General features: G+C 36.3%; 3 protein-coding genes across 3 annotated transcripts; 2 read left to right on the top strand and 1 right to left on the bottom strand.

Moving 5' to 3' along the window:
* Nucleotides 1-1,518: 1,518 nt before the first annotated feature.
* LOC104214358 (tobamovirus multiplication protein 1) lies at nt 1,519-10,157 on the top strand. Its single transcript, XM_009764026.2, has 11 exons — nt 1,519-1,856; nt 3,176-3,266; nt 3,347-3,399; nt 4,279-4,371; nt 4,447-4,518; nt 5,222-5,294; nt 5,388-5,433; nt 5,544-5,607; nt 8,940-8,993; nt 9,461-9,538; nt 9,625-10,157. The coding sequence occupies exons 1-11, from the start codon at nt 1,707-1,709 to the stop codon at nt 9,715-9,717; spliced, it is 867 nt and encodes a 288-aa protein (XP_009762328.1). The 5' UTR covers nt 1,519-1,706; the 3' UTR covers nt 9,718-10,157.
* A 591-nt stretch (nt 10,158-10,748) lies between these two features.
* LOC104214376 (derlin-2.2) lies at nt 10,749-15,364 on the bottom strand. Its single transcript, XM_009764038.2, has 6 exons — nt 15,037-15,364; nt 14,559-14,658; nt 13,967-14,181; nt 13,787-13,870; nt 11,992-12,045; nt 10,749-11,207 (listed from the first exon to the last, which is right to left on the bottom strand). The coding sequence occupies exons 1-6, from the start codon at nt 15,133-15,135 to the stop codon at nt 11,022-11,024; spliced, it is 738 nt and encodes a 245-aa protein (XP_009762340.1). The 5' UTR covers nt 15,136-15,364; the 3' UTR covers nt 10,749-11,021.
* Nucleotides 15,365-20,118: 4,754 nt separating this feature from the next.
* Nucleotides 20,119-20,577, top strand: LOC138883417 (uncharacterized mitochondrial protein AtMg00810-like). Its single transcript, XM_070164105.1, has one exon. It carries the CDS (start codon nt 20,119-20,121, stop codon nt 20,575-20,577), a length of 459 nt encoding a protein of 152 aa, XP_070020206.1.
* The last annotated feature ends 547 nt before the right edge of the window (nt 20,578-21,124 follow it).

Raw genomic sequence — 21,124 nt, 5'->3', positions numbered from 1 at the left:
TATATTTAGAAATAGGGAGTTAGTTTTGAATCCCTATTTATAAATCATAAATTGATTTTAGATTAAAGTTAGTTACTTAGTTTAGCAAATGTTTAAAATTTTACTAATCTACGTCCCCCTTCTTTCCAAATTCTTATTCAAGAAGATCAATCCATTCATTCTTTTATGACTAACCAATCACGAAAACACCTTTTAAGTAATTTTGAAAAGGATATTGTTACCTCTAACAGAATGAGGAATATCCTTGGACCTACTGATATCTTCCTTCAATCCTCCACCAACACTCGGCGTTCTAGTGTAAATATAAATAATACTCCTATATAGGATTTTTCATTTCACGTTTCTATAAGTCTCGCTCTATGTTTGGATAAAAGAGGGATACGGATGATATACGTATAATAAAGTATTCTGAAAATCGTGTGATCTTTAACATGACATGTAATTTTTATAAAAGAGTCATTAACAACAATATAAGGATGACAAAATTAAAGATTTTTTATTATAAAAAATGTATAATATTTTTCAACAAACCCAAAAAATGGTGTTTTATATGAAATAAATGAAATGAAAAACAATAATTCGACAGCATTTGAAAATAAAAACACAAGACATAACTTTTAGACGTATATATTTGAAAATAAAAAATAAGATACATTCGCGTTATTATTTTCTTTTATACAAATTGTGAAAGATAGCTCTAACTAATTTGAATTGATAATTATTTAATTTTGTGGTTTGATGCTCACATTTAAAATTGACTAGCTGGACCAATTAAAATTCCCAGCAAGTAAAAGATTAGGAGTAAATATCTTATTACGACTAGGGGTGTTCATGGTTCGGTTTGGATCGGTTTTTTTCCCTAAAAAGAAACCAAACCAAAGTCAGTTTTTTAAATATTAGAACCAAACCAAACTAATTAAGTTAATTTTTTCTCGATTCGGTTTATGTCGGTTTTTCAGTTTTTTCGGTTATTTGTCGGTTTTTTCTTAAATATAAGACATACACTACCAAACACATATTTCGGCGACCACATTTTTAACGTAACACTATCAAATCAATTGTCCTTTGAGAAATCTATTATTTACCAAGATAAATTGATGATAATTTAATCAAATAGTGATGAATAATTTAAGAACTCAATTAAAAATATATTATTTTTAATATGAATAGATTCTTACACTTAACAAACGAAAACTACCAATCAAACTAGAATATAAATGTAAAGAACTGTACTAAAAGTGCAAACGATTAACATTTACTATAAATTTTTTGAAACTTTGTATAAAAGTATATATATATATATATATATATATATATTAAAATAGCTACTCTTATATTCGGTTTGGTTCGGAAACCAAATTTGATCGGTTTTTAAATTTCAAAACCAAAATCAAACCAAACCAAAAAATATCGATTTTTTTGGTCGATTTGATTTGATTTTCGGTTTGGTTCGGTTTTATGGATTTTTTGAACACCCCTAATTACGACACAAGTAACGAAGGTTAAAGGTTCTCCATTTATGATTGATTGTACAGGTCTGTGCCACTATTTTCATGTGTGTATAGCACCTCAGCACGTTCCTTGGTTTTTCTTTTTCTTCTTCTGTATTTTTCTTGTTTGTTTATAGCATCATCAGTTTTGACTTCTTTGAGGCCAAACAATTCTAAAGGACAGAAGTAGGGGGTTGGTTACCTGGGAAAGGTGAAATGACGAGGTTGCCACTTGGGTCGTCGCCGATTGACATCGCCGGTCCGACGACCAACTGGTGGGACCAGATCAATGAGTCCGTTCAGTGGCAAGATGGGATTTTTTACTCTCTTTGTGCTTCCTATGCTCTTGTCTCAGCCGTTGCCCTTGTAATTTTGTCTCCTTCTGCTCTTTTGTTTATATGAATAGACACTTTGATTTTGTTTTTTGTATGTTAATTTGATGTTGGGGTGTGTCAGGATTGTATTTTGTATGTTAATTTGATGTGGGTTTGTGTCAAGATTGGTTTTTTATGTTCCTTTTTTTGTTTCTGATGTTATACAGTTAAAACTTGCTGCAAGTTGGGATTAGGTAACTGCTGTTAGAAATGGAAAATCTTGGGAAACTGTAGGAATGAAATAATGGAGTTTAGCTTTTACTCCCCCCCCCCTACTCTTTTATTTGTATAAATAGACTCTTGGATTTTGTATTTTGTATGTAAATTGATGTGGGGTTATGTCAAGATTGGTTTTTTTCTCTTCTTTTCTTGTTTGTGAATTTGACAATCAAATTAGATAATGAAATAGTGAAGTGTAGCTTTTACCTTTTCTTTTAGATGTTACACAAAAATATGATTCAAGGATGTGTGTTTACGAAGTGTATTTGAGGGGTTCTTCCATTAAGAGAATTACGGGATATTTGGTGCTTTTAGTATGTGGCTAAAGATTTTTAGCAATGGACTGACTGGTTAATCATTGTTCAGTTAGACTGTTAGCTTAAGACTATTGAATAGCTATATTTAGGGTCAAATTCAGTACTTTTGTTTGTGTACTGTCCTTTATTTTCTCTGGATTCTGCATAGCTTTAAGATGTTTATGGCAATTTTGGTCTCTGTTAGCTAGAGGGGTGTATTCATTGCCCAAGTTAGGGTGCACATGAACTCATGATCTTTCCGCCAAACTAGGTATTTTATGTAAACATTTCTTAGAATTGATCTAATATTATCTACTAGCTTCATGCTCCAATAAGGTTGAATGGTGCACTTGGTTGAATCCTGAGTTATTTACCCAAAGGAACATGGATTGATTCCCACTTAATACTTTCTTTTTTCTCTTTTCTTTAGTGATGCACCCATGTTCTAAAAATCCTAGATACGCGTCTGGTTAGCTATGTGAGATTTCCAAATTATTTCTTCACCAATTATCATGTAGATTCTATTGTTCATTTATCTGATATGACTGTATCATCAAAGATTTGATCTTTCATCTAAGGTCTGATGTGAGTATTACGGAGTACTCGTTTCGTTTGGGCTTAAGTAATTTTCTATAAGCAGATGACTTTCATGGAAAGATGGTTTTTCATACTTTTGATTGATAAATATGTTTCAGATTAAGTATATACCTAATGCTGCATGTGTAAAATACATATTTTTCCCGTGAAGCTTAGTTTTTTGGGCTTCGGGTTGAGTGTGTGAGTTGATTGTGTGCAGATTCAATTAATAAGGATCGAATTGAGGGTACCCGAGTATGGTTGGACAACACAAAAGGTTTTCCATCTGATGAACTTTGTTGTAAATGGAGGTACGGATTCAGGTCGAGCAAACCGTCCTGCCCCTGTTTATCTGGAAATTAGTTTTGAATGCAAATCTTTTTTGTTTCAGTTCGTGCAATTGTCTTTGGATTTCACAAACAAGTGTTTCTCTTCCATCCTAAGGTATGTTATTTTTTCCTGAAAGTAACTTTTTAATTGTCGATCTCTTTCCTGGTTATGTTCAGTTTGTTTTCAATAGAACCCGACAATGCATGCCAACTTGAATGTTACCTTGTTCTTATCCTCAATTTACCCTTTTCTCGAACTATTTATTTTTTTTATTTTTTTTTATAGTGTTTCAACTAATCTAGGATCTATCGGAAATCAGAATTAAGTTAAAGCTGTACCTCTAAAAGTTTTAACCTGATGGGACCATTTTCAAGTGGAAGTGCATGACTTTTTTGTTGCTACTTCGAGCTGCAGGCTATCTTATATCTCTGATTCTCTTAACTTTGAGCATAGTTTGACATTTTAGATTCCTCACCTCTTAATTTATTCATTCGGAAGTTCATCCTGCTCTTTGGCTGCTTATATAGTCTAGTAGCACTAGAGCAGTACAGCAATAATGTCGGACCTTGTTGTTTAATATGTGAGCTAATTTGATTGAAAGCTCACTAGATTCTTTCTTTCTTTCATTTTTCAGTCTGAAGCTTATCACATAATTACCCCATCCTTTACTTGCTGTAAACTTTTGGGTTGACTGCGATAGCAATTGTTCAACTGCTTAGGTTTTTACTTTATCTACAGCACTATACTTTTGCCTTGTCAAACATTTAGCTTTGACTGTCATTTTATTGTGATGAATATTCTGTTAGTAATAAATTAATCGACTGACAGCACTTTCTATGATCTCTTTCCTTCATTTGGAAGTGGTGGTCTAATGCAGTACTGTCACTTTTAGGCTGATGGCCTGAGAAAAAGAAATAAATAGCATACAACATCTGCCTCTTAAGCTGCTGCTTAATTGTTTACTGATGTTAGATTTGCTCCGCATTACACCAGGTGCTGACTCTGGCAATATTGGACCTACCAGGGCTCCTTTTCTTTTCAACATTTACTCTCCTGGTTCTATTTTGGGCTGAAATATATCACCAGGCAAGTGAAGTTGTAGCATCCTGCATGCAAACTGTTGATTTATTAATTCTAACTCCTGCATTTATGTAATGGCAGGCTAGGAGTTTACCAACAGATAAACTCAGAATTTCTTATATTTCAATAAATGGTGCAATGTACTTCATTCAGGTTTGCAACTTGGCCCCTCTTCATATGCTTTTGGACATCATGGTTGTTCATAAGGAAATATAGTTGATCAAGTGTAATTGTTCATGGAGTACTAGTTTTGTTTGTGTGTTAGTAATATGTGAATTCTTTTCAAGCGAGTCAATTTGTGTCCTGGTTGATAACTCCTTGCATTTAGGTGGTCTCATAAATATGCGACCATATGTATGCTACTTAATATGTTGAATTCTGAGATATTCTTCTGTCCCTCAAAATGTTATGCCTTGTTTACCTAGGTTTAACACGTTTGGAGAATAGTTTCATTTCAGAAACAATTCTCCTCTCAGTCCTCCATTCCCTTCTAACTGGTCCTACTTTCATTATCAAATATTTATGGTTTTGGCCCCGATTATACCTTTAATTTTCTTTAAAGCAGTTGGATATATATCTTTCCTCGATCTTGCAATAAATATTTGCAAAACCATTTGCAAATTTAGCCTTGAAATAGGGATAAATTCTCCTAATTCCAGCCCCTGAGGACTCTAGCTTTCTCCCCTTTCCTAAAGAATGGATCACTTCTAAATGAATAAAGCTGTCTGTTATTCTTGATTTCTCTGTAAAATATTCCCAACGGACCACTTGTCTCAAAAGCTAACTAGCTGCTTGAGTCTTCTGGATCTTATCCCAGGCAATAAACTAAATACAACTGAAAAATGGTTTTGGTCAGGCATGTATCTGGGTGTACCTCTGGGTCAATGACAATAGCACTGTGGAATTCGTTGGGAAGATATTTATAGCAGGTGAATTTCTTCATATTCATCTTTTCATTTTCTCCTTTTGCCTATTTTACTGAAGGTTAGATCTCTTGAACGTTGCATGTTTATTTCGTGCAGTTGTATCATTTATTGCAGCATTGGGCTTTCTGCTCTATGGTGGAAGGTGAATTTAAGTGCTATTTCTTTGTGCATTTATCTTCTAATTCACTGTTCTTAACTACCTTAGATACTGTTCATTGGGAATTCGTATTTACAAGTTTTTACAATCATCAGGTTATTTCTCATGCTCCGGCGCTTTCCTATTGAATCTAAAGGGAGAAGAAAGAAGCTTCATGAGGTTTGTGTATTTACATATTTATCTTCTTATTATGTAAATGCAAACTTGTTTAGTGTTTTTGGTTTGACATAGAATATATTTTCATGTAAGGCATACCGAGGGGGGAAATTCTTCGACTTGATGTCTGGTTCCATTGATCAATTTCCTTGTCCTAGGATGTCCTGGGAATTTTCTGCGATATCATACTGTTAGCTTGCAGTGACTGACTGCTTATTTAGCCCACATAACATTCGAATGGACAGTTCAGTACCTTTAAAGGTTGGCGGTAATCCGCACGACCAGTAAAGATTCTAAATATACAAGAATTTTATTATAGCTTTAATGACTGTATGGAAGGATATATCCTTTTACCCAAGCAAGGGGCCTGTCTAGGTCCAATACAACTCCTTATCAATCTCGACTCCTTCCAATATGAACAACAATTCAACCGATTACATACTCTTATTGAGCCCATGTGTCTAGCGGTTCTAACTGTGAAAGAGAGAGCCCTTTTGACAATTTCAGCGGGCTATAGTGTCACAGCTGGCTAGACGGAGCCACTAAGGCAAAGCCAATAAGAGTAGTACCAGAGTCGACTGTACCAGACGATTCCTAAAGTTTCTATAAAAACCATTTATGATTATGGTTGGTTTGATAAACTGGTATTTACTTATTTATTTTTCTTTCTTTAGTATTTTATATACTTAGTTTCTCTCCCCAGCCGTGACTATGTCCGGCTAAACGGATTCATATCTATGTTGAAGATCTAACTTCTCTTGCATGTTAACTATGAAAAATCCAGACTCTTTCAAAATATAAAGGAATTTTAATATAGTTTCTTGGCTTGGTTCCAAGATGGTGATGAGTAAGACTATTCCTGAGATTTGTGTCTATATTCAAATCAAATTCTTAAATGGTAAAAACAAGGATAGGATGGAACCTTGTTGTGACATTTTTATTCAGTACTGAGTGGGTAACACTTTTTGTAATGGACCATTAAACATTATGGGATTCAAGACTGATGCACACCATCTTTTTCCGATTTAGATTGTGTCATGTCATGTGTGTTACCACTTACCATAAACTCAACTGGGAAATTGTTAATTCATGTATCTGAAAGTTATCAAATCTACCAATGCATGTCAGTTGAAGGTAATTACGGTAATCATCATGGGACAGTTCAAAATTGATTGGGTTTACATAGATGGAAGATGTCAAGTGACAAAGAACTATGTGCCTTTATTGCCCAATTACATGAGCAGGATGGGCCAAATTATAATATACAACATTAAGGAACCACATTTGGTGACTCCCTTTTCTGGAGTCCTCTTTTTGATAATTAAAGTAAGATTTTATTAACAATCTGCAGCACCAACAAGGTGCTAAGAGTATAGAGAAGTAGCTGTGGAATTTACTCCTTTAAGAATCTAAGGAGTCGATGAACTCCACTACATGGTCAAAATCAGTTACTGCATTGGGCTACAACAAAAGTTCATGTTCTTTAAGCATTTAAGTATTACAAGAGATAAGGATAATGCTTTATGCTTAAAAGCATCTGTGGTTCCTTTCTATCTAGACCATCCAAAATATAAATAGAGGCTCCATAACTTCTCTGTTTCTTCATCTTCTGCCCTGCCAACTGTTTACAGCCACTGTCAGATTCCCGGGGATCATCCGAAAAATCCCAAACAGGTTTAGAAGCATACATCAAATTTTACAAGATGAATTTACAGTCTTCTTTGCAGTAGTAAGGTCCGCTGCATAAGTGAAATATTCCCCTCTGCAGGCTGTTATATTGTACACATGCTTCATGTAGGGCTATTATCCAAAACCAGCCACTTTGGAACTAGCTCTCATCCTCCAAGTCATCTTCCATGTCCTTTGAGCCAATAGACCAGAGGTCTTCCTTAACAACAAACATAGCTTGCTTTAACTAAGGATTTTCCTGTCAATCATTGACATACAAAGGAAGGAGTCAGGCTAATGATCCCCTACTATCACTCTGGCTAATTTAACTATTACCACACTAGCACTCCATACAGAGTGTTGATAATTTATTCAAGGTTGAAGATTCCAGCATCCTGCTTTGAAGCGTTCTGCAATAGTACACCCGAACACTCTTTGTTAAAGACAATATATAAATCTGGGAATAGTTCTTTCAGAGTGCTGGTTTGCAGAGGTTTGTTTTGCCATAGTCGTGCTCTTCTGTCGTTACCCACTTTGACCCTACCACCTCTTCAAACTCTCTCCAAGAATTTCCTATTTGTCTCTCTACTGTAAACTCCATAAGAAGATGTGACTGCTGCTTTAGCGCATCATTGTCCATCAATTCCATATTATGCGTTGATCCTCCCTTTCCACGTCTCCAATTTGTTGATATTAAATCTCCATAACCATTAGACATAACACACTTATTAATAGTCTAAAGCTTCCACACCTAGTCCCCTATTGTTTACTCATAGTTGACTATCTAACAGATGCATCCTCTTTGTCTCACAATTAAATCCCCATAAAAAGTTACTTCTCAACTTATTCATTTGTTTTTCAACTTTAGCAGGAATTGGAACTTGTGATTTTAGATATGTAAGGATCCAAGTCATACCCTATTTTTAAGTTCATCCTTTACCCATGTGAGAGATATTGCTTCTTTCAAGGGGCTGATTTCCTTTCACATCTTTCAATAACTTCTCACTGTACCTCAGTAGAGGCAATGTTGGCCTGTTGGGTGATTGCTTCTTATCCCCGTACCTGTACCAGTGGGAGGATATAGTTGCCCGATAGAATAGTCGCACACAAAAAAAAATTACTCCCCTGTCACACCCTTGAATCCTTGTATTCAGCTCCTAGTCACTGCCCCAAATAAACTTGTGGGGAAGTACTTCACACTCTCAGAATACTTGTTAGATTATCATATTCATAATCAACATTTACTGAAAACAAACTACTCTTGGCCGATTTCCTTTTCTTCTCTGCTGATGAATAATCAACAGGTGAAAGTATATCTAAGTTTGGTGCGACTAAATGGAAACACAATTTTAATTTATGATTTTTACAAAGAGAGAAATTTATTGTCATTATTGGTGAACCAACGGAGTGTCAATTTCCTTTTCTTAATTGATAATTAGTGGCCAATCTCCAGAAAATATTTTCATGATCTATCTGTTTGTTCTAACAACCTCTTCTACATCACTGTTAAAGATTGTGATGTGGATACGTTTGTGTTATCTGAAGTTTCAGTTAGCTCAATGTTGCTTAACACATGCATAACATGATAGATAATGCATGACTTGTAGTTTTTAACAATTCTTACTCTAAATTGGTTTACATAATATGATGTATGCATATGATTGCAGGTTGGATCTGTGACTGCCATATGTTTCACCTGTTTCCTCATTAGCTGCTTTGTGGTAAGGCTTTATGCATATGTTTCTTCTTCTCTCAATGCTGGTCAACATTTTATTGTCCATAGTGTAATAATCCTAGCTCCATTATAAAGTTTTTGCAAACTGGTAAATAAAATGAGGTACTCTTAGCTTCCCATGGGGAGGTCCAAACAGGGAAACGAGGTTTTATACAATTGGTGCTTTTGCTTGTAAGAGGTGAGAACATTGAGGCTATTTTTATGAGATAAAAGGCTGTGACATATGTCTTCAGGCTTCAGCCGAAAATGACCCAAACTACTCCCCGGGAAAAAATTAAAGAAACGAAAAAGGAAGACCTTAATAGGAACATAATCAAGAAAAGGGAAAGTATATCAGGTTTAAAGTAAATGTTGCTTTGAACTTGAGAGCCAGACCTGCCTCAAATCTCTAAACAGCAGTTGCTTTTGTGCACATGAGCGTCTTTGTTATGTCTAATTTGTGACTCACTGCAGGTTGTGTTATCTGCTTTTGATTCTGACGTATCTCTTGATGTCTTGGACCATCCTGTTCTCAATCTGATATACTACCTGGTATGTCTTATTCCGTTATTCCATGCTCTCTCTCTCTCTCTCTCTCTCTCTCTCTCTCTCTCTGATCACATTCTTCTCGGTGGCAGCTGGTAGAAATTCTTCCTTCAGCACTTGTGCTATACATCCTGCGAAAATTGCCTCCAAAAAGAGTATCTGCACAATACCACCCAATCAGTTAGCTGCAGCAGACTTTTATCGTCAGTCCTACACTTTCACATGGTTGCCGCTGCAGAAGCTAAGTGGAATTCTGCAGGAAAAGTGGAGCTGCGAAAAGGATCCAGGTGCATTAATTTTGTAGAAAGGCCAATGATGTCAACTCTTTCCCCAGTTGTTGAACAAAGCTTAAGCTGTTTTACCTATATTGTATTATTTCTGTGGTCGTGGCGTGAAGCATCAGACGAATCGTTAACATTTTGGTTATTAATTGTTCCACAAGTTTGTGAAAAGTATCGAAGTCCTGATGTAATGATGCAACAGGGTTACCTCAGTGTCATCTATTGTACTGTTTCATTCTAACTGTGATGTTCTGCATTTGAGCATTTCCTTACTGTAAGATCGTACGGATCTAACTTTCACCATTTGAATAATGGCAATGCCCTCTGTAGTGACTATTTACGTACTAGGCTAGAGCTCTTTTTTTTTTCCCCCTTCTATCTTTTCTTTAACTGAGAAATCCTGGAGAGCCAGTGTGCGTTGAAATTCAATGACTAACTCCTCTGCTCGTTTTCGCTTAAGTATCATGCTTTTATATGCAGCAGAGTCATACTTGTAACTTACGTTTAACAAAGTTCGAAATCCTGGAGAGCCAGTGTGCGTTGAAATTCAATGACTAAAAGGTGTGCTCCTCTGCTCGTTTTCGCTTAAGTATCATGCTTTTATATGCAGCAGAGTCATTCTTGTAACTTACGTTTAACAAAGTTCGAATCATACGGTTCAGTCCAACCACTAGATCAAAGGCCTAGGTAGTCAGTTGTTTCTAATTTACAGCGTCAACAATAACACAGTTTTGGTTTTTTTCTAATACAGCAAATTGATAAATTTTTGGTTTTCCGCCTGTCGATGGATAAACTACTCCCAAACTGGAAAAAAAAATTTAGGTACAACCAGTTTTCTTGGTTAAAACTTAATAATGCTCCCCTCTAATACCAAAAATCTGCAATTGGCCGGCAGGAAAAGTGACACCAAGCAATGGATTTGTAAGACCAAGAGAGAGGAAAACGAACGCTCCATTCATGTATACACTAATGAAATAATTTCTGTTAGAAAAGTCATTTTTCCCTACCAGCCCGCAATTCTCCCACAAAAAGCATCTTCAAACCCAAATTGCAAAGTGTAAACAACACACCAACAATTTGACAAGGAATGAAGACAGGTAATCAGCACAATCATCATCGACCTATAACCTTGATTCCCTCCAACCAAATATCTAGGGTCAATTTACAGAAACTGAAGCCAGTGCCACTGGTTTACTTATATAATGAGCTCATCGAATTTGTGGAACTTCATCGACAGGAGGAGCAGCAAAGCGCACATTAGCTGGCCGAGCCACCACTACCGGCTCGTCAGCAAACATTGCTTTGATAAAAGCTGGAGTTTTCAGGGGTCTACGACCAGTCATTCGTGGATAGACGTCTTCCAGGAAATAATAAGCATGGCCTGCAATCATTCCCTGAAACAAGAATGTTCACTTTCAGTATAGCACAAAATTGCATGTCATAGACAGTAAATGGAAGGAAATAGGAATATTCAAAGTCCTCTAAAGGAGTTTTAAAAAACCAAGGTACAGGTAACAGAGTGCTGGCATAAAAACAACGGGTACAGATGCAGGTAGAAAGTTCAAACAGAAAAGCATCCTTTAGCATAATGCTGTATTGTGACAACAAAGGAAACTAGTCAAAAGTAAATGTACAAAATCCATGAGTTCAACTATCCATTTCAAATCTCGTTATATAAGAAATGCATGAGGAAAAGTTGGTAAGCTAAACATTAATCTGCCTTAAAATGCTAGACTCTGCCCTTCCTAGTGCAACCGAGTTGCTTTGCAGCCTAGAATATTCTCAAAATTTAAGAATTAAGAAAAAAAATGAGAATTGCTTTCCTTTGCCAAGAATATACTACGGTATCAGCACCTTTGGCTAAATCCTAAGCAGAAAACATGAAAATTGCTGGTTGGTGAAGACGCTCACACATTCTTAAAAGTTAGGGAAAGCAGAAAAGAAGTGGAAGCTCTCTCACTAAATGAGAAAGTCAAAAATCCTAGCTGGCAGGATTTCTATCTAAGATTCAGGCAAGATATCCAACAGGAAGGCTCAACCAGGAGTAAAAACCATGTAACTTTAAACCTCTTAGAGTTTCATATTGTTGAATGAAACAAGTAAAATCTTTTTTTTTTAATAGGTAAGGATGAAACAAGTAAAAACCTAATAGAAGCACACAGGTCGCAAGAAGTGTACCAGTAAATCCACCCAAGCACTGGCACCAACAAGCACAGAGAAACCCAGAAGAACCTGCAACAAGGGGAAAGAAGTGTGATTAAGTTATCCGCGACAAGTACACCTATCAAACTTCATGGAAGTGAAACTACAACAGGATAAAAAGATTGTGACCGTCATTTAAATATTAGTATCATGGATTCCTTATTCTATCCAATTCAACAATTAAGTGTTTCTATTAGCATGTCACTATCCTTTTAGCAGTCCTCTCAAGAAAGAACATCATTGTCTCTCAAATTTCTGAGTGCTTTGAGACGCTACTGGCTGAGCTATATCTAAGGAGCAAGTTTCTGGATTTCTCTGTGTTTTTTTCTTGTGCAAGACTACGCTGACGAAGATTTCCATACTATGTCCTAGAGAGGGTTTCAAGCCAGTTAGATCCTATACACTAAAAACATGAAAAGACTATGAAAATTGCCCTGGAAATAGCCCCTTCATGTAATAATGACAACCAATGAGCTGAGCATGTCAACATTGATTTTCAAAATCAACATACTGCAAGGTTTACCGTCTTGACTGCAAAACACCACCTAAGATTGCATATGCTACACCCACAACTAAATGAATAAGGGGCCTACATCCAAATCCAAGCACATTTGAATAGGGATGAAGAGAAAAATAAACCTTGACCTTATCACAAAAAATAAAAAAAGAATGGAGGGGGGAAATATTTTGGTAATGGATCTGCTGTAACCCTTCGGGTTTGACAGCTCACATTTAGCAACTACAAAATATTTTACCCCAATTGCAACCTATGAAGTCTTCTTTAAAAACATAGTTTATAATGCACTGATTTGCCAAGTTGATACCAATACCTTTAAAGGTAGATTCCTGGTAGTTTAACACTTTAACTCTTTCTTCCAAGTAACCAAAAGTAGATATTAGGTACTTAGACGAGTAAAAAAGCCACAACATATAAGGATTGCTCATATTAACAGGTAGACATGACTGCAACCATCTAATTGGTGGTCTTTTAAACTATCAACTTACAACATTCGTGTAACATATTCCTTCGCCCTGCATATTTTCATGAGAGTTAACCATTAATCTTTACAATTTTAGCATTTGTCCTAATTAGTTGTCACACCTGCTATCAAACTTAAATTGTTTTCCCAAGTTTTATGCCAGTCCACTGTTATATTAGCCATCCTCAATTCCAAATCTGTTGTCATGGAACCAACGGTAAGGCTGGAAAGATATATGGCAGATTTTGAACAGAGTACTATCTCCAAATAAATGATTATCTCCTAGTAATTCACATCAGAAGCATCCTTGACCATGCCAGCATAAGTAGACCATGCAACACACATCCTGTGCGCCAAAATGCACAAGTCCTTTGTATCAAAAAAAATCTTAAGTGGTTTCCCTTTATTATATGTTCATTTTCATCTGTAATGCATTGAGCCAAATCCTTCCTAGCATATACAAACAAGGAAAACCAAATCCACTAGGCATGAGCTTTGAAGTGTAGCTCTTTCATGTAAAATGTCAGATGAAAAAAAGAACCAAGTGAGTTCTGCAATGTGTCTGGTTGCAGCATGTACTTTTACAGCAGCTTAGCTCTAGTGAGGAAATATCTGGAGTAAGTGCAGCCTACTTAAGGGTTGCACCAAAGCAAAGGCAAATTGCTAATGTCATACCTAGCAGAAGAAAAACAAAGATTCTACAGGACAAATCACAGGTGAAGCAGCTCCCGCAGTTAAAAGCTAAAGACTTGTGAAAGCAAAATATGATGGATGAAGTAATAGACACTAACCCATGGCAGGTAAGCTGCTGTGAAAGTAAAGAGACCCAAAAAGCTCATGTGGATAAACGGATTTTGCTTGCTCCATACGTAAACCTACAAACAGAGAGAAACAAAAAGATGAAAAAGGAAAAGGTAAGACAGACCACAAATACTGAGTAGGAAATGGAGTTCTGCTGCAGAGGATCTAACCATCATAAATGTCAGTGAATTGCTCAGGAATATGATCCTCGCAAACGACTCTGAGACATAAGGTATCATCCCCCCGACAAGAACAATTCCAGTTAAAACAGTTGCACCAAACAGGAGCATGTAGAAGAAATCTGCTGTCCTTCCCCTGAAGGAGTTCTCTTCTAGAAGCTTGCAGTACCGAGCTAGGAAAAACATGTGAAAGAGAAAGTCCAAGTCTGAAAACACCACAACGAAAAAGGACATCAGAATATAGAAAAAGAGCGAGAAAATATCTTCTCATGTTGATGTGTTCCTCATAGTAAGTCATCCTGCCTTCATCTCATAATCTCCGATGCACTCACAAATAAAATACATAATTGAAAGAGAAACTTGTATAAAGGATTGACAGGAAATTCACAGACTGCACTAGATAGGAGGCAAGGATAAGCCTAGTTTCCATTATGGATTAAATCTAGCTAAACCCACTATTTAGCCACGATAGCTCTTGAACAAATGAGCGGCATTAAAGGCTTAATAGATGCATGGCTGTTCAAATAAAGGAGGATATAATCTTTTTGGGGAAAAAAAAAGCTGCTGGGAGAGGAGAAATTACCCATCTTCCGAAAGTAGAGAAAATTTGTAATGAGGCGCCAGACCTGGTATTGCTTCACCACCAACTTGGGGTTCAGGTACAAGTTATAAGGAGATATAATCTGCAATTTACACCCAAAATACTATTATCAATTAATCATGAATCAACTAAGCTCTCAGTCCTAAACTAGTTAGAGTCAGCCTCAAGAAAAGTACAAAAGTCAATCAACTATGCCACAATACCAAATTAATTGGTGGCAGCTATATAAATCCTCTGTATCCATTCTACCCTAATTTCGACATCCCAAATTACAACAACCCCCCCCCCCCCCCCCAAAAAAAAAAAAAAATCCATTATCGGTAAAAATCTTGAAATGAAAAGAAAATTAAGAAAAATCCAAATTCATTCCTACCAAAATACAGAATCCTCAAACAAGAAAACAATAAAGATCCAATCTTGATAAATCCAATGTTTTTTTCCTTAAGATGGATCATAATACCTCAAGAGAACAACCGATGGTGGTGACTATAGCAGCAGTGAGATAGGAACGCGTGATTATTGGCATCTGTTTGTACCATTCTTCCACTGCTTGTGCCATTCTTTTTTCCCCTAAATCCCTTTTCAATCTTCAGTAAAATTAAATTTTCCCCAAAACAAAACTTTCCGGAAGAAAACTCTGAATTATCTGGAAATTGATCAACTAATAGATTTCATATATACACGGACATGCATATATATGTATGTAGTCGTATTTTTATTTAGCCAAAGGAAATGAAAAGATGAATGGCAAACAGGGGAATGGCGAAGGAAATGCTATTGAAGCTTTCATAGGATTCTGGTTTAATCTAATCTTGTTTCGTTGAGGTATGCTGCTCCACGAGCATTTGAGCGCGTATTACACACGGGCCAATTAAATGTTCCAGTGACGAGTAAAAGCCAATGAGATTGTTAGGGAGAATGGTATTGATGTCAGAGGCGCGTTTCTGATGGCCCTTGCTGTTGGATTTTGTGGTTTCAAGTTTCCTTTCAAAGAGGAAACTATATGATATTTTCATTAAATCTATTATTATTATTATTATTATTAGGGAATAATAGGGCAATTCGATTGAAATCTCAATCAAAGATAAGTTACATCAAGGCCAGAATCTAAAAGAGAAGATTCATTTGCGGAAATTTTAAAGTGACATGAGTAAACTTTAGGAATAAACATTAGTAAGTTATCTGACAAAATTAATAATTAACCTATGATCATATGTTTAGAATTCACTTACACTATAAAAGTTTTACTCTCTCAATGTATAGTGTATACAACTTAAATTTACTATGACCATCCACTTTTCTTAAATTATTTTGTTTTTAGTTGAGATTACTTAGTTTATATTTTTTTCATTAGACGGGAGAAGAGAAAGGCAAAGATGAAGCGAAGAAAAATAGGGAACCATGAGAATTTCTCATATTTATATTGTGAAAATCGCATCTATCCCTCTTTTTAGTTATGTAGTAAGATACATATACTTATTTGTACATAAATGGCATGTATCTCTATACTGTCAATTTGTCGTTATTTATACGAATGTTTAACATTGATTATCTCATTTGTGATATCGTGTTTTAAAAAGTAAGAGAATGTGAATGTTTTGTCACTTAAAACCATATAATCTGTACAAGATTACAAATATAAATGTAATGAGTATCTACGAAAGTTAGTTCATCGTTTTCAACTTATTTAGCGGTACAAATTTAATTAAGTGCGGAATTAATAACGAGAATTGTACACATTGCCTAAAATATCACAAGTACACCTAGTACCTTTTGTGATATTTGATACTACTTAAGAGTTAGGGACTAAAGTGTAAATAGAGAAAGTTAGAATATAAAATTGTAATGAAGAAAAGTTCAGAAGTTAGTTTTGTTAAAAAAAGGGATCAGTTATTGATCCAACAGTGATAACGACAATAATGAAGATCTTCATTTTCTCTCCTCGTTCTCTCTAACTTTCTCTCTCTATAATTCACTATCAATTATCAATCTTCATAGCTAGAATCCTGTAAATTGACATGGTATCAGAGCCGCGATCACTGTAATTGTATAGATCTAAAGCTTGCTCCTGAAATCGAAGCTCAACAATGGCGGACAGTGAGATTAATCAATTACCTCATAATCATCCTCTTTTCCTTTGAGATTCTGACATGCCTAGAACAACACTAATATCGCTAAAGCTCACAGGGCCAAAGAATTACACGCTGTGGAGGAGGGCGATGAAGGTCGCACTCTTGGTGAAGAACAAGCTAGGGTTTATGGATGGAAGTTGCCTTAAGAGCTCATACAGAGGCGAGTTAATTACACAATGGGACAGGTGTAACCAGGTGGTACCTTCATGGCTAAGTAGCACAGTGTCAAGCGAATTAGTACCGAGTATTATGTACGTTGCGAGTGCAAGGAAGGATTGGGATGAGTTCAAGGAGAGGTTTGACAAAGACAGTCTGACTAGGATCTATCAACTCTAGGCAGAAATTGCGACACTTAGACAAGGTACAGATTCAATTACCTTTTATTTTTCAAAAGATGAAAGATTTTAGGATGAATTGGACATATTGGCACACTTGCCTCCATGTGATTGTGAAGAATCAAGGCCATATATTGATCACTTGGTGAGACAGAGGTTATTGTAGTTCCTTTCCTTATGTGACTGAATGAGAGCTATAGCCAAATAAGAAGCAACATTCTTCATAGGAAGCCAATACTCACTGTAAATCAAGCATATTCAGCTGCAGTACAGGAGGAAAGCCAAAGAGCATTAGGAGTAGTTGAGACAAATAAAGATCTTTTGACTATGTTAGCAGGTAGATAACAGATGTTCAAAGGAAAGAAACCTAGGTTGATCTATGAACACTGTGGGTAGAAAGGTCATCTAAAGGAGAATTGCTATAAAATAATAGGATATCCAGCTGATTTTAAAAGCAAAAAGAAAGGGCGACCAGGTGGATACAAACCTTATGCTAACAATGTGAATGCAGAAAGAGAAGCAGATGTCAAAGTACAGATCCTTGGAAGCTTCATGACAAAGGAGCACTACAAATACTTAATCAATTTGCTAACCAAATCTTCTATTGGAGAAGGATCTGTTGCTGCAACAAGTTCATCAAACATGGCAGGTATAGTGTCATTGATATCTAGTGTATCCAATAACATGGTATATGATTGGATAATAGATACATATGCATCATATCACATAGCATTCTGTAAAGAATTGTTAGAAAGTCTTAAATAAATTGAAGGTGAGAACAATTATGGAGTAGAGATACCTACAGGAGATAAGTCAAAAATCACACACTCAAGAGATGCTCTTATCCCGGAAAAACAAAGGATAACAAATGTGTTACAGATACCAGATTTTAAATTCAACCTACTTTCAGTATCCAAGCTAACTAAAGAGTTGTGCTGCTTGGCTACCTTCTACCCTGATTTCTGTGTGTTTCAGGGGCTCTACAATGGCAAGGTTCTGGGAATTAGTAGAGAAGATAGTGGATTCTACATACTTAGAAGGGAAGGAGTGGTAGCAGCTAAGATTTCTAAAGAGGAGATAACATATACTGAATTGTGGCATCAAAGATTAGGACATGCACCACCAAGTACTTTACAGCAACTAGAGGAACTAAAAAATAAAGTTGACACAGGCTGGCACAAGCTATGTGAAGTCTGTCCACTAGCTAAATAAACCAGACTCAAGTTTCCAAATAGTAGTAGTAAGTCTGATAGTATCTTTCAACTTGTGCATGCTAATGTATGTGGTCCATATAAGATCCCAACTTATGACAGGAAGCATTATTTTATGACAATAATTAATGACTTCAGTCGATATACTTAGATTTGCTTGTTGCATTTAAAGAGTGAAGTAATAGTAATGTTGAAAGATTTTTTTGCCTTGGTCAAAAACCAATTTAACACAATGATTAAGACTATAAGATCATATAATGACATAGAGTTTTTCAATACTCAGTGCAATGATATGTATGCATCTCTAGGTATTGTGCATCAAAGTAGATGTCCATGTACTCTATAACAAAATGAAGTTGTGGAAAGAAAGCATAGATACATTCTAGAGGTAGCAAGGGCTTTAAGATTTCAAAGTGGTATACCAGTGAAGTTTCGAGGAGACTGTGTGAAGACAGTTGTGTACTTGATCAACAAGCTACCTTCAGATGTCTTGAAAAGGAAGTCTCCTTTTGAATTGCTACATAAGAAGCCACCAAAAGTGGATCATTTAAGATTGTTTGGTTGTTTGTGATATGCAAGCACATTGCCTAAAGGTGACAAGTTTGCCCCAAGAGTAAGAAGAACAGTCTTCTTAGGGTATTCAGAGACTCAAAAGGGCTACAAGTTGCTTGATTTAGACAATAACACCTTCCTAGTTAGCAGAGATGTCAACTTCAAAAAGAATGGGTTTCCCTTTAAGACTGATCACAATCACATGGAACATGAGGATCTATTCCTTCTTAAGACTATAGACACAACTGAAGTTGTTGAAAAAAATAGTAGGGATATGCCACCTGATCATGCTAGTGATCACAATGATAATCAAGCTGACCAAGTTGAATCCTCCCAAGAACATGAAGTCATTCCAGCATCTGAGACTTCAATACTTGCATCAGGAGAAATGACACAGGAAGATCCATATGATCAAATGCATCATACACTGCCAAAACCTATTGCAGATCCCTCAGTCATTCAGCCCAATGATTAATTGCCTCAAACTGCACCTACTGTAGATCCTCTTATGCTTCAACCTGTACCATCAGTTGCACTTAGAAGATCAACTAGAAGGGTCAAACCTGTTATTTGGCTGAAAGACTACTATACTCCTGGGAACTCCCCCAATCATAATTCCTACCCTATCTTTCAATATGTGTCTTATGACCATCTTTCAACTCATTACCAAGCCTATCTAACAACCATCTCAACAGAAGTAGAACCAGGGTCTTTCTCAGAAGCTTCACAGGATGTTAGATGGGTTGAAGCTATGCAAAATGAGATCAAGGCCCTAGAAGATAACAACACTTAGGAAGTAGTAGACTTGCCCTGTGGAAAAGGGCAACTGGGTCTAAATGGGTATACAAGATCAAATACAAGGCAAATAGAGAAATAGAAAGGTTCAAAGCAAGACTTGTGGCAAAGGGATACACACAACAAGAGGGCCCAGACTACCATGAAACTTTCTCACCCGTTGCAAAGATGGTGATGGTCAGAACTGTGATTAGCCTGGCAGCTTCAAAGAGTTGGCATCTTTTTCAAATGGATGTTAATAAGTTTTTTGCAGGGAGACCTTTATGAGGAGGTTTACATGCATCTGCCTAAGGTTTTCATAGGCAGGGGAGTCCAAATTTTGCAAATTGTCCAAGTCACTCTATGGCCTTAAACATGCATCTAGACAATGGAATATTAAGCTAACTGATGTTTTGACAGAAGCTGGTTTTCTGCAAAGTGCCTATGACCATTCAATCTTCACCAAAAAAGTGGTACATATATAGTAATTATATTGGTCTATATTGATGACCTATTGATTATAAGCAGTTGTGAAGCAATGATACAAGCAACAAAGGAAACATTGCATTTGAATTTTAAAGTAAAGGATCCGGGGGAGTTGAAATACTTCCAAGGTATAGAGATCATGAGACCACCAAAGGGAATCCTTCTCAATCAAAGGAAATATGCCTTTAGTCTGATATCTGAAGTTGGACTGAGAGGGTCAAAACCTGAAAGTTCCCCACTTGAACAAAATCAAAAGCTAACCACAATAGACTATGACAAACATGTAGGGGCAATAAGAGATGAAGAGTTACAGGATATAGGTAGATATCAAAAGCTTATAGGAAAGCTGATATATCTGACCATAACCAAACCAGACATATGCTTTGTTGTTCAAATGCTGAGTCAATTTATGCAACATCCAAAATGTTCACACCTAGAGGCAACATTGAGAGTTGTAAGATATATCAAGGGATGTCCAAGAAGAGGAGTACTGCTGAAAAGGAACCTGTAGAACAAGTCACAACCTATTGTGACTCAGACTGGGCAGCTTGCCCAAACACAAGAAGATCTGTTACAGGGTATGTGGTGAAGATGGGTGATTCTTTAATCTCATAGAAGTCAAAAAAGCAACAGACTGTGAGCAGAAGTTAAGCAGAAGCTGAGTATAGAAGCATGATAGTTGTGGTATCTGAAGTAGTTTGGCTTATAGGGTTGATGAAAGAGCTTGGGATTGAGGTTCAAACACCTGTTAGGCTGCTTTGTGATAGCAATGCAACTCTACAGATTGCTGCCAATCATATCAATCATGAAAGGACTAAACACGTATAAATAGGCTGTCATTTTGTGAGGGAAAGAATCAAAAGTGGACTGATTGCACCTGAACACATATCAACAAAAGAGCAAGTTGCAGATATGATGACTAAAGCCTTAGGCACTGCACTGCACTGCACCAGATTCTTGTGTCCAAGCTGGGAGTGTTGGATGTTTTTCACCCTCTAGCTTGAAGGGGAGTTTTGTGATATTTGATACTACTTAAGAGTTAGGGACTAAAGTGTAAA

Source organism: Nicotiana sylvestris, chromosome 2 (genome assembly GCF_000393655.2).
Source record: "Nicotiana sylvestris chromosome 2, ASM39365v2, whole genome shotgun sequence".
In the NCBI taxonomy this organism is placed as follows: Eukaryota; Viridiplantae; Streptophyta; class Magnoliopsida; order Solanales; family Solanaceae; genus Nicotiana; species Nicotiana sylvestris.
The sequence above is the reverse complement of the archived record's forward strand: the minus strand, read 5'-3'. Positions and strand labels throughout refer to the sequence as shown.

What these genes read in the sequence shown, in the direction of transcription:
- LOC104214358 (XM_009764026.2), top strand. Translation starts at nt 1,707, where the DNA reads ATGACGAGGTTGCCACTTGGGTCGTCGCCGATTGACATCGCCGGTCCG. An exon ending in TGTTTCTCTTCCATCCTAAG is followed by an intron (nt 3,400 to 4,278) that starts GTATGTTATTTT and finishes GCATTACACCAG; the next exon opens with GTGCTGACTCTGGCAATATT. An exon ending in GGGCTGAAATATATCACCAG is followed by an intron (nt 4,372 to 4,446) that starts GCAAGTGAAGTT and finishes ATGTAATGGCAG; the next exon opens with GCTAGGAGTTTACCAACAGA.
- LOC104214376 (XM_009764038.2), bottom strand. Translation starts at nt 15,135, where the DNA reads ATGGCACAAGCAGTGGAAGAATGGTACAAACAGATGCCAATAATCACG. An exon ending in CCATCGGTTGTTCTCTTGAG is followed by an intron (nt 14,659 to 15,036) that starts GTATTATGATCC and finishes TGTAAATTGCAG; the next exon opens with ATTATATCTCCTTATAACTT. An exon ending in ATTCACTGACATTTATGATG is followed by an intron (nt 13,871 to 13,966) that starts GTTAGATCCTCT and finishes CTCTGTTTGTAG; the next exon opens with GTTTACGTATGGAGCAAGCA.
- LOC138883417 (XM_070164105.1), top strand. Translation starts at nt 20,119, where the DNA reads ATGATACAAGCAACAAAGGAAACATTGCATTTGAATTTTAAAGTAAAG.